The sequence below is a fragment of the Oncorhynchus mykiss genome, chromosome 23, assembly GCF_013265735.2.
Source record: "Oncorhynchus mykiss isolate Arlee chromosome 23, USDA_OmykA_1.1, whole genome shotgun sequence".
Taxonomy (NCBI): Eukaryota; Metazoa; Chordata; class Actinopteri; order Salmoniformes; family Salmonidae; genus Oncorhynchus; species Oncorhynchus mykiss.
Window position 1 is genome coordinate 31,809,301 of NC_048587.1, and position 12,710 is coordinate 31,822,010.

The window sequence follows — 12,710 nt, forward strand, 5'->3', positions numbered from 1 at the left end:
GCCTGGTTCACCAACTATAGAGTTCAGTGTGTCAAATCGGAGGGCCTGTTGTCCGGGCCTCTGGCAGTCTTTATGGGGGTGCCACAGGGTTCAATTCTTGGACCGACTCTATTCTCTGTATACATCAATGATGTCGCTCTTGCTGCTTGGTGAGTCTCTGATCCACCTCTATGCAGATTACATCATTCTGAATACTTCTGGCCCTTCTTTGGACACTGTGTTAACAACCCTCCAGACGAGCTTCAATGCCATACAACTCTCCTTCCATGGCCTCCAATTGCTCTTAAATACAAGTAAAACTAAATGCATGCTCTTCAACCGATCGCTGCCTGCACCTGCCCGCCCTTCCAACATCACTACTCTGGACAGTTCTGACTTAGAATATGTGGACAACTACAAATACCTAGGTGTCTGATTAGACTGTAAACTCTCCTTCCAGACTCACATCAAACATCTCCAATCCAAAGTTAAATCTAGAATTGGCTTCCTATTTCGCAATAAAGTATCCTTAACTCATGCTGCCAAACATACCCTTGTAAAACTGACCATCCTACCGCTCCTCAACTTTGGTGATGCCATTTACAAAATAACCTCCAATACCCTACTCAATAAATTGGATGCAGTCCATCACAGTGCCATCCGTTTTGTCACCAAAGCCCCATATACTACCCACCACTGCGACCTGTACGCTCTCGTTGGCTGGCCCTCGCTTCATACTCGTCGCCAAACCCACTGGCTCCAGGTCATCTACAAGACCCTGCTAGGTAAAGTCCCCCCTTATCTCAGCTCGCTGGTCACCGTAGCAGCACCCACCTGTAGCACGCGCTCCAGCAGGTATATCTCTCTGGACACCAAAACCAATTCTTCCTTTGGCCGTCTCTCCTTCCAGTTCTCTGCTGCCAATGACTGGAACAAACTACAAAATTCTCTTATCTCGCTCACTAGCTTTAAGCACCAGCTGTCAGAGCAGCTCACATATTACTGCACCTGTACATAGCCCATCTATAATTTAGCCCAAACAACTACCTCTCCCCCTGCTGTATTTATTTATTTATTTTGCTCCTTTGCACCTCATTATTTCTATCTCTACTTTGCACATTCTTCCACTGCAAATCTACCATTCCAGTGTTTTACTTGCTATATTGTATTTACTTCGCCACCATGTACAGTGCCTTGCGAAAGTATTCGGCCCCCTTGAACTTTGCGACCTTTTGCCACATTTCAGGCTTCAAACATAAAGATATAAAACTGTATTTTTTTGTGAAGAATCAACAACAAGTGGGACACAATCATGAAGTGGAACGACATTTATTGGATATTTCAAACTTTTTTAACAAATCAAAAACTGAAAAATTGGGCGTGCAAAATTATCCAGCCCCCTTAAGTTAATACTTTATAGCGCCACCTTTTGCTGCGATTACAGCTGTAAGTCGCTTGGGGTATGTCTCTATCAGTTTTGCACATCGAGAGACTGACATTTTTTCCCATTCCTCCTTGCAAAACAGCTCGAGCACAGTGAGGTTGGATGGAGAGCATTTGTGAACAGCAGTTTTCAGTTCTTTCCACAGATTCTCGATTGGATTCAGGTCTGGACTTTGACTTGGCCATTCTAACACCTGGATATGTTTATTTTTGAACCATTCCATTGTAGATTTTGCTTTATGTTTTGGATCATTGTCTTGTTGGAAGACAAATCTCCGTCCCAGTCTCAGGTCTTTTGCAGACTCCATCAGGTTTTCTTCCAGAATGGTCCTGTATTTGGCTCCATCCATCTTCCCATCAATTTTAACCATCTTTCCTGTCCCTGCTGAAGAAAAGCAGGCCCAAACCATGATGCTGCCACCACCATGTTTGACAGTGGGGATGGTGTGTTCAGCTGTGTTGCTTTTACGCCAAACATAACGTTTTGCATTGTTGCCAAAAAGTTAAATTTTGGTTTCATCTGACCAGAGCACCTTCTTCCACATGTTTGGTGTGTCTCCCAGGTGGCTTGTGGCAAACTTTAAACAACACTTTTTATGGATATCTTTAAGAAATGGCTTTCTTCTTGCCACTCTTCCATAAAGGCCAGATTTGTGCAATATACGACTGATTGTTGTCCTATGGACAGAGTCTCCCACCTCAGCTGTAGATCTCTGCAGTTCATCCAGAGTGATCATGGGCCTCTTGGCTGCATCTCTGATCAGTCTTCTCCTTGTATGCGCTGAAAGTTTAGAGGGACGGCCAGGTCTTGGTAGATTTGCAGTGGTCTGATACTCCTTCCATTTTAATATTATCGCTTGCACAGTGCTCCTTGGGATGTTTAAAGCTTGGGAAATCTTTTTGTATCCAAATCCGGCTTTAAACTTCTTCACAACAGTATCTCGGACCTGCCTGGTGTGTTCCTTGTTCTTCATGATGCTCTCTGCGCTTTTAACGGACCTCTGAGACTATCACAGTGCAGGTGCATTTATACGGAGACTTGATTACACACAGGTGGATTGTATTTATCATCATTAGTCATTTAGGTCAACATTGGATCATTCAGAGATCCTCACTGAACTTCTGAAGAGAGTTTGCTGCACTGAAAGTAAAGGGGCTGAATAATTTTGCACGCCCAATTTTTCAGTTTTTGATTTGTTAAAAAAGTTTGAAATATCCAATAAATGTCGTTCCACTTCATGATTGTGTCCCACTTGTTGTTGATTCTTCACAAAAAAATACAGTTTTATATCTTCATGTTTGAAGCCTGAAATGTGGCAAAAGGTCGCAAAGTTCAAGGGGGCCGAATACTTTCGCAAGGCACTGTATATAGGCTTCTTTTTCTACTGTATTATTGACTGTATGTTTGTTTTACTCCATGTGTAACTCTGTGTTGTTGTATGTGTCGAACTGTTTTGCTTTATCTTGGCCAGGTCGCAATTGAAAATGAGAACTTGTTCTCAACTTGCCTACCTGGTTAAATAAAGGTGAAACATTGTTTTTTCTTTTTTTAAACACATGACATAGATTTTGAGATATGAAGACTTTATTATATGTTAAATTAAACTGTTCCACGAAAATATGCATACGAAAAACATTACTGGCACGCAGATCAGTAGAAGTGGTACGGTAACTTAGCACTCCAAATGGAAAAGGTTGCTGACCACAGGTGTAGCCTAATACCGGCAAATTTAGGAGCATGACGAGGCCAGCAAGCAGCAGAGGGAGGAGTATGGTCGGGAACAGGATTTTTTCTATTGATCTATGACACCCTCTTTAGTAATCTGTGTGTCTTCATTTTTAACCGCAGTGCTTAAAGCATCTGACAAGCTCGGTAGCCTAAATATAGTTGATTCTATTCAAACATAGGGTGTGTCTACAGTGGGGCAAAAAAGTATTTAGTCAGCCACCAATTGTAAAAGTTCTCCCAATTAAAAAGATGAGAGAGGCCTGTAATTTTCATCATAGGTACACTTCAACTATGACAGACAAAATGAGAAAAAAAATCCAGAAAATCACATTGTAGGATTTGTAATGAATTCATTTGCAAATTATGGTGGAAAATAAGTATTTGGTCACCTACAAACAAGCAAGATTTCTGGCTCTCACAGACCTGTTCTTTAAGAGGCTCCTCTGTCCTCCACTCGTTACCTGTATTAATGGCACCTGTTTGAACTTGTTATCAGTATAAAAGACACCTGTCCACAACCTCAAACAGATCTCACCCCGTGGGGTCAAAATGATCACAAGAACGGTGAGCAAAAATCCCAGAACCACACGGGGGGACCTAGTGAATGACCTGCAGAGAGCTGGGACCAAAGTAACAAAGCCTACCATCAGTAACACACTACGCCGCCAGGGACTCAAATCCTGCAGTGCCAGACGTGTCCCCCTGCTTAAGCCAGTACATGTCCAGGCCCGTCTGAAGTTTGCTGATCCAGAAGAAGATTGGGAGAATGTCATATGTTCAGATGAACTCAACTCGTCGTGTTTGGAGGACAAAGAATGCTGAGTTGCATCTAAAGAACACTATACCTACTGTGAAGCATGGGGGTGGAAACATCACGCTTTGGGGCTGTTTTTCTGCAAAGGGATCAAGACGAATGATCCGTGTAAAGGAAAGAATGAATGGGGCCATGTATCGTGAGATTTTGAGTGAAAACCTCCTTCCATCAGCAAGCGCATTGAAGATGAAACGTGGCTGGGTCTTTCAGCATGACAATGATCCCAAACGCCCGGGCAACGAAGATGTGGCTTCGTAAGAAGCATTTCAAGCCTTTCAAACCTTGTGAAGACTTACAGAAAACGTTTGACCTCTGTCATTGCCAACAAAGGGTATATAACAAAGTATTGAGATAAGCTTTTGTTATTGACCAAATACTTATTTTCCACCATAATTTGCAAATCAATTCATTAAAAATCCTACAATGTGATTTTCTGGATTTTTTTTCTCATTTTGTCTGTCATAGTTGAAGTGTACCTATGATGAAAATTACAGGCCTCTCATCTTTTTAAGTGGGAGAACTTGCACAACTGGTGGCTGACTAAATACTTTTTTGCCCCACTGTATATATGGAAAAATGCACGTTTTAAAATGTCGACCAATCTATTGGTTGAAAGTACAGGCAACCCTAGCTGGGAGAGAGTACAGATAAGGGGCATGCAGCCGGTTGTGACATCAGGCAGCTGAATCTGTCTTGCCGGTGGCGGATTCGCAGCTTTTTCTTGGTGATAAGGGGAAAAGCCGACCAACAGACTAAAGATCTGCACCGCCTGAGCTAGCAAAGACCAAAACACTGCATAGCTAATCTAGATAATGCGTTCAATGCCTCCTCATGCCGGGACCGTTCTTATGATAATCTGCTGAGAAGATGTAGCGGAGATAGGCCTATGCACAAAGAGCAGGGAGCTGGTTTCTCTTCCTGCATCTCAAAGCAAGGCACATACTGGGCTGCATTATGCACCCCGCAGAGGTTGAGATGACCTAAATCAGATCTAAAACATGAGTGAAAATCAGGATGCTCATTTTCACTGGACAATTCAGAAGATTATGGTTAACAATCCAAATACTCAGCTCCCCTTTACGCACTATTATACGTTTATAGACTATTTACTCTTAATAATAGTCAACTATTCATGTCCTGGTAAAGTCAGAGTTGCAGAGCATGAGCAGGCCTTCACATAATTTAATTCCAGACGTTAGACATCAGAAGTGGAGATGTTGACATTCGCATAACCTATCCAACCGAGCGACCCATGGATCACCATCAATAATGCACTGTCTAATGGTGACAGGTGTACAAGACTAGACTATACTCTGACAGTGTAGCACAGTCTACAGACTTAGCCTATGTAAGCCGTGCAAATCACCTTCACTGAAAAGATGTCATGTCACTATGCACTTTTACAAAAAGCAGCAGGTAGAGGACATTTCCAAACACACTGGGGATAATGAATAGCTCATGATCATGATATTAGGCTAAGGATATGACGGATATTACCTAACTTCACGAATGTCAGTCAATATTCATGTCACGGTTACAATAGTAGGCATACTACTACTGTAGTCTATATAGGGTTCAGTATGTTTGTTGCAACATGATCTCAGAGCATTTCATATTATTCTGTATGTAAAACCAAGACACTCCATTTAGTGTGATATGTTAAGTTTCATATGGTGTGTACAATTGAAGTCGGATGTTTACATACACTTAGGTTGGAGTCATTAAAACTCATTTTTCAACCACTCCACAAATTTCCTGTTAATAAACTATAGTTTTCGCAAGTTGGTTAGGATATCTAATTTGTACATGATCATTTTTCCAGCAATTGTTTACAGACAAATTATTTCACTTATAATTCACTGTATCACAATTCCAGTGGGTCAGAAGTTTACATACACTAAGATGACTGTGCCTTTAAACAGCTTGGAAAATTCCAGACAATGACGTCATGGCTTTAGAAGCTTCTGATAGGCTAATTTACATAATTTGAGTCAATTGGAGGTGTACCTGTGGATGTATTTCAAGGCCTACCTTCAAACTCAGTGTCTCTTTGCTTGACATCATGAGAAAATCTAAAGAAATAAGCCAAGACCTCAGAAAACAAATTGTAGACCTCCACAAGTCTGGTTCATCCTTGGGAGCATTTTCCAAATGCCTGAAGGTACCACATTCATCTGTACAAACAATAGTACACAAGTATAAACACCATGGGACCACGCAGCCATCATACCGCTCAGGAAGGAGTCGCGTTCTGTCTCCTAGAGATTAATGTACTTTGGTGCGAAAAGTGCAAATCAATCCCAGAACAACAGCAAAGGACCTTGTGAAGATGCTGGAGGAAACAGGTGCAAACGTATCTGTATCCACAGTAAAACAAGTCCTATATCGACATAACCTGAAAGGCCGTTCAGCAAGGAAGAAGCCACTGCTCCACAACTGCCATAAAATATCCAGACTACGGTTTGCAACTGCACATGGGGACAAAGATCGTACATTTTGGAGAAATGTCCTCTGGTCTGATGAAACAAAAATAGAACTGTTTGGCCATAATGACCATCGTTATGTTTGAAGTAAAAAGGGGGAGGCAGAATACCATCTCAACTGTGAAACACAGGGGTGGCAGCATCACTTTGTGGGGGTGCTTTGCTGCAGGAGAAACTGGGGCACTTCACAAAATAGATGACATCATGAGGCAGTAGAATGATGTGGATATATTGAAGCAACATCTCAAAACATCAGTCAGGAAGTTAAAGCTTGGTCTCAAATGGGTCTTCCAAATGGACAATGACCCCAAGCATTCTTCCAAAGTTGGGGAAGAATGGCTTAAGGACAACAAAGTCAATGTATTGGAGTGGCCATCACAAAGCCCTGACCTCAATCCTATAGAAAATGTGTGGACAGAACTGAAAAAGTGTGTGAGAGCAAGGAGGCCTACAAACCTGACTCAGTTACACCAGCTCTGTCAGGAGGAATGGGCCAAATTTCACCCAACTTATTGTGGAAAGCTTGTGGAAGGCTACCCAAAACATTTGACCCAAGTTAAACAATTTAAAGGCAATCCTACCAAATACTAATTGAGTGTATGTACATTTCTGACCCACTGGGTGTGTGATGAAAGAAATAAAAGCTGAAATAAATCATTCTCTCTACTATTATTCTGACATTTCATATTCTTAAAATAAAGTGGTGATCCTAACTGACCTAAAGCAGGGCATTTTTACTAGGATTAAATGTTAGGAATTGTGTAAAACTGAGTTTAAATGTATTTGGCTAAGGTGTATGTAAACTTCCGACTTCAACTGTTTTCATTTGTGGCTGTCCATCGCCCATTTCTTTTGATATGTTACGAATTACAATTCCTATTACATTATTATAAATAAGTAAGTAGTTGAAAAGTTGCTAATTAGCCTTTGCTAGATTGCTAGATGTTTGTGTTATATGCCCACCCATCCACCCTGACCGAATCTGTTTTATGTAACCATACCAAATGTCATTTCACTGTCCCAGATTTACATGTACTATGTTACCTCTAGTCTATGAGACCAGGCTGGTTGAAACTCTGCAAAACACTTTTCTTTTTTTATGCAGTTTGATGTTATGCAGAAATTGTCCAATAAATCAGTTATAATCCATGTCATGTGGATCATATTGCAATCCCGTTTTACTTCAACAAGTGTGCATCTTTTCTTAACAAGATTTACACCTTGTCAGAGTAGAAAATAACTGTAGTCTGCCAACGCATTGTATGATTTTTAGCTGGACAGTACCCTTCAATCTTACATGTAGTGCTTCAGACTGTCAACTGATATATTGACTGCAAAGGACTGACAGATTATCAATCGCAGAGGAACCCAATGAATTAATAAACTATATATAGGCTAGGCTACTATTCCAATAGCAACATTGTGATCATTGCCAGTTATTTCCAGTAATATTGCGAAACATTGTAAAAGATCAGATTCAGATGTTATATTATAATAAAGTCGCTTCCCTTACCCGTCTTTCAGGTCCGTATTTCGTTGCGGTCCACCGGGGCCTTTTATCGGCTCCTACATTCTCCACATCTCCGAGCAGCCCTGCAGACTCCGAGTCCGAATCCTCTCCCTCCTCCAGCTCCTCGCCCTCCTCCACCTCAGTGGTCTTCAGTCGCTTCGGCGCCCTCCCATACTCCCCTTCCTCGTATTCTTCAATAAGCGACATGCCTCTTCAAATGGAGAGATTGAATCCTTCTTGGACACAAGGCGTGAAGACGGACTAGTCGTTCGTCGAAAAGTCCCTCTCGTTCTTTTTTTCTAATTGTCTCTGGCGTTGTGTGCATCAAGAAAACCTGTATGTCATTCTGTAACGCGCCCTCCTTCGCGATTCTGTACCAGAGTGGCCCCGAGAAGGTGTGTGTGGAGAACCCACCCAGAACGTCCCTCATTGGACAGTCTGTGCTTGCTAATTAGGAATACAGATACCTATTGGCCAGTCTTAGTCGTTCAACAGAGAAAGCAAGCGCTCTCCAGTCTCCACATTCTGCAGCAAAGTACGCAGAGATTATTGCCACTACTCGAGCTGTCATATCAGTGCTTCTGCTGCAACAGAAAAAAATGTTTAAATTCGTAAAGTGTAACATTCTTACCGCAAGGTATCAGTGTTTAGCCAACAATAACCACTGAAATATAGATATATATATATCAGTTCTAGTTTTCCATTTACACTTTTCTGAATAGCTGAAGTGTATTCAAACTTAAGTAAAATAAAGGGTTGAGTGGCAAACGTGTGACCGCTTGCACGATTTTCATTTACGCAAATATTCGTAATCAAAATGGGTATTTGCACTCCAACATTTCCATGCAAATAGGCGGTATGGTCACTACAGCTTCTCAGTCATTACTGCTACTCATGCACTGCACTATTAAACCAACTGTTAAAATATTGTTGTAAATAAACAATAGGCTATTCAGCTAGGTGTCAATAGATGTCCTCAAATCACGAACAGCTGAGGTTCAATGACCACCACAAACAGATTGCTGATGTGAAATCTTTCTGAAACTCTCAATGCACCCATAATGATAACGATTTTTACCTTATTTGATTCAATGATTCAATAGGCTACAGCCTCTATTATGAGTCAAACTCGTTTGGCAGCATGCATTTGACCCTCAAGCTCAGAGCACTGCTGTGACATGCCTCTCTCACACTGTTTTTAAAAAAAAGGTTGGAGTAAGAAATGATAATGGAGCCTCCTCTCACTGTCTCTGGGGTTTGTACATTTGTGCTGTTTATCCTAGGGTCTCCGTGGGTTTCCTTCACTTCTTGTCTCACTCACTGCCGTCTGACACTCACTGTTATAAACCACACCTCATTCACACCATCGTCCTTGATATTAGATGCTGTGTAGGCTACCAGAGGGAATATCCGTTAGAGTGTGTTGCATTAGTCAAACTGATCATGATGAACACCCTGAACATACTCAGATTGTCATGTTGTTTGAAACCCTTTGACTCCCACTGGGGTACTGGATAGGGGGTCTGAGGGTAGTGTCCCCAAACTGTTGGTTAGCTGTTGCAGGTATATTCAGGAAGGAATCAGACTTGTTACACACCCACACACACACACGTTCCACACCCTTCTTTACCCACACACTCTGTTATGTTAAGACAGAAGAAAAAAAAACGGATTTCATAGATCTGATAAGCCATTCAATGGGCATTGGGCAGGAATGTCTTGTTGGAGGCTGAGATTGTGTAAGGACAATACCCATATATAGTAACAGGTGGGTGGAGTGAGTGATACACGAGCATGGATTAAAGCTATACTCAGTCAACCCCCCCACCGGTGTAAGCCTTTCACACTTGACTGCCATTGTTTAGAGCTGAGATATCAAAACGTGTGTGAGACATGCTAGTCACACTTGTTGAGATCTACGTGGGAAGAAGTAAGACACATCAAGAAAAAGCATCTGAGCATGTAGGTTTGATAACGTTATTCTAACGTTATTAACAGTATCGTTATTCAAGGATCTTGAAATATCTTCAGATATGCACGTCTCAGGTTGAGATGAAGGCAGATAATCTATGCAAAAGTTCAAGTTAATATTAGGATTTCGGCCCTAATGTTTAAGTCATCCAACTGAGGAACTGCAACTGGATGAAAAAACATCTAGCACACACACTGAAGAGGAAGTGAAGAAATAGATGTCTTCACCATGTGTATCTGTGGTATCTGTATCTGTGGTATCTGTTTCTGTGTGTGTGTATTGTAGCACATTGTGATAAAACAAAGTTCACAACTCAAACTAAATTCTTCCGCTGCTCTATGTTCTCTACATTCTTCAGTCTGAAACTGCCATCATTGAAGTCGTTTGTGGTGACGTCAGAATTAGGGGTGTTGTACAACACAGTCATCAGCGATTGGATCATCTCTAACCAATCAGAGTATCAAAGACAATGACGAATTTTCACAATGCCACTTTAACCATTTGTCTTCTGGCTCTGGCCCAAACCATTGGTTTCTGGGGCCAATCAGAATGGTTAGAATGTGTTTGCGTTCTAAAAATCATTGAGTAGGTACTCAGACCGAGACTCATTGAGGAGAAAAAACTAACGACTGTGGCCATGGCTTAGCGTTTGGCCAGAACAAAGAGTTTGGGTAGCCAGGCAAGACTTCAAGGTCCTAAGGTCACACAGTACTCTGACGCATGCAGCTCGATACCTGACAAGTATCTCAAGAGGGAAGAGAAACAGGTGGACCATAAACGAAAAAGAACATGCGGGAAAGAGAGAGTGGGTGTAAACAGGCATAAGAGCTTTAAATATCACACTGTAATATTGCTTGGGTTTTTCTGACAATTGACCTATGTGTGTAAAAATCAAAACCTCAAATTTGTGGAGCGCATTGTGCCGTTGAGGAACAATGACACAAGGATTAAAGCTTTGATCTTGAAGATCTTGAATATCCTTTCAACGGCTCCTACATCAATGAGAGGAAATTAATTGTACAGACCTTTCGTACAACATTTATATGTAGTTCCTCTAGCCTCCACGCTACCGCCCCTACAATTTAGGCCTATATAACAGAACAGTGCTATACAATACATTTCAATGCAACACCTGCTTCCCTTTGTGCTAAGGTGTAACTCCACACTGACCCTGATTCTCAGGTCATGATGAGAGTTGGCATCAGAGCCAGGACTGAGAGACTGCGAGACTGAGAGACGTGGTCCTGGCATCAGAAAGACTGAGAAACTCTATCACTAGGCCATCAGTGTCACGTTCTGACCTTAGTTATTTTATTATGTCTTTGTTTTAGTATGGTCAAGGCGTGAGTTGGGTGGGTTGTCTATGTTCTGTTTTCTATGTTGTGTTTGCGTTTGGCCTGGTATGGTTCTCAATCAGAGGCAGGTGTCGTTAGTTGTCTCTGATTGAGATTCATACTTAGGTAGCCTTTTTCCACCTGTATTTCATGGGTGTTTATTTTCTGTCTTTGTGTATGTCACCAGACAGGACTGTTTCGTTTCGTATCATTCTCGTTGTTATTTTTGTTTTAGTGTTCTGAGTTGAATAAATATCGCCATGAACACGTACCAGGCTGCGCTTTGGTCCAATGCTTGCGACTCCTCGTCAGAAGAAGAGGACGAGCGTTACAATCAGACTGTTGAACAGCCATCACTAGCCAGCTACCTGCCTGGTACTCAGCCCTGCACCTTGAGACTAATGCCTCATGTATATAAAGTAATTGAACACTGGTCACCTCATATTCTGTTTATACACTGTTTACTCACTGTGTACTGTATGTATATTCTGTATTCTCGACATAGGTCATCCTATTATATACACTAGTGTACGTACCATTTTATTTTCCAAATGACATTCGGTCTATACACACCACATTTATATTATCGCTCTAATATATTCCATTGGAATGTTATTTCTTGTTTCAATTTTTTTGATTATTGTGTATTTGCGAGACATTCTACTGCACTTTTGAAGCTACAGTAGTAACATAAGCATTTCACTGCACCTGCAATAACACCTTCAAATTTATGTACGTGATCAATAAACTTTGATTTGATTAAAGCGGTTTTGTTTGAAGAGATAAAGGAAACAAGACAGTTGGTTGGCTCCTCTGTGTACAGGGCCATAGGATGCATTTGATGAGGTGATATCTCTCGCTTTAACAGGGTCTACTGGGGAGTGTCTCAGGGGTTTCAACATGACCCAGTTTATCACACTGAAGCCTCTGAAGCTTAACAAGCACCGCTTCCCGGTCATCCTGGGACAGCTAGGCTCTCTCTGTGAAGAAGATAGGGTGGACATTGAATAAACATAAGGCATAGATTGGCAATTTAAACTAGTGTGTTTAGCCTACCGGTATTACTGAGGTGGGCAAAGAATCGAAAGTATACAAGGACAGCATATAAAAATAAAAAGGTGAGGAGATATTGGGTTTCATAATGTTACTGTACATGTGAACTGGACACACCCAAGCTTGAAGCATAGAGAGTCTGAATCCTTCTCTTTAGAGCTATTGATTTTGCAGAGGAGGACATTGGTAATGTGTGTTTCAGCAGAGCAAAACACCTTGGACATGTTCAGAATCAGGAGGCCCAATGCCCAATTTCAAACCTTGGTTAGATAGACAAACAGAGACCTGCCACATTTACTAGTATAGTACTGAGGGAAGCACAGGTGCCTGGTGGGAACTTAATTAGGGAGGAAGGGATCATAGTAATGGCTGGAACGAAATGATTGGAATGGT

General features: G+C 41.5%; 1 protein-coding gene across 2 annotated transcripts in view; it reads right to left on the reverse strand.

Annotated features, from left to right (window-relative positions):
* LOC110502589 (heterogeneous nuclear ribonucleoprotein L-like) overlaps positions 1-8,356 on the reverse strand; it is a 54,833-nt gene extending 46,477 nt beyond the window's left edge. For both annotated transcript variants that reach the window (XM_021580742.2, XM_021580741.2), the window contains exon 1: positions 7,962-8,356. In XM_021580742.2, coding sequence (XP_021436417.1) covers positions 7,962-8,165 — 204 coding nt within the window. In that variant the 5' untranslated portion in view covers positions 8,166-8,356. The remainder of the gene's footprint in view (positions 1-7,961) is intronic.
* Positions 8,357-12,710: the final 4,354 nt, after the last annotated feature.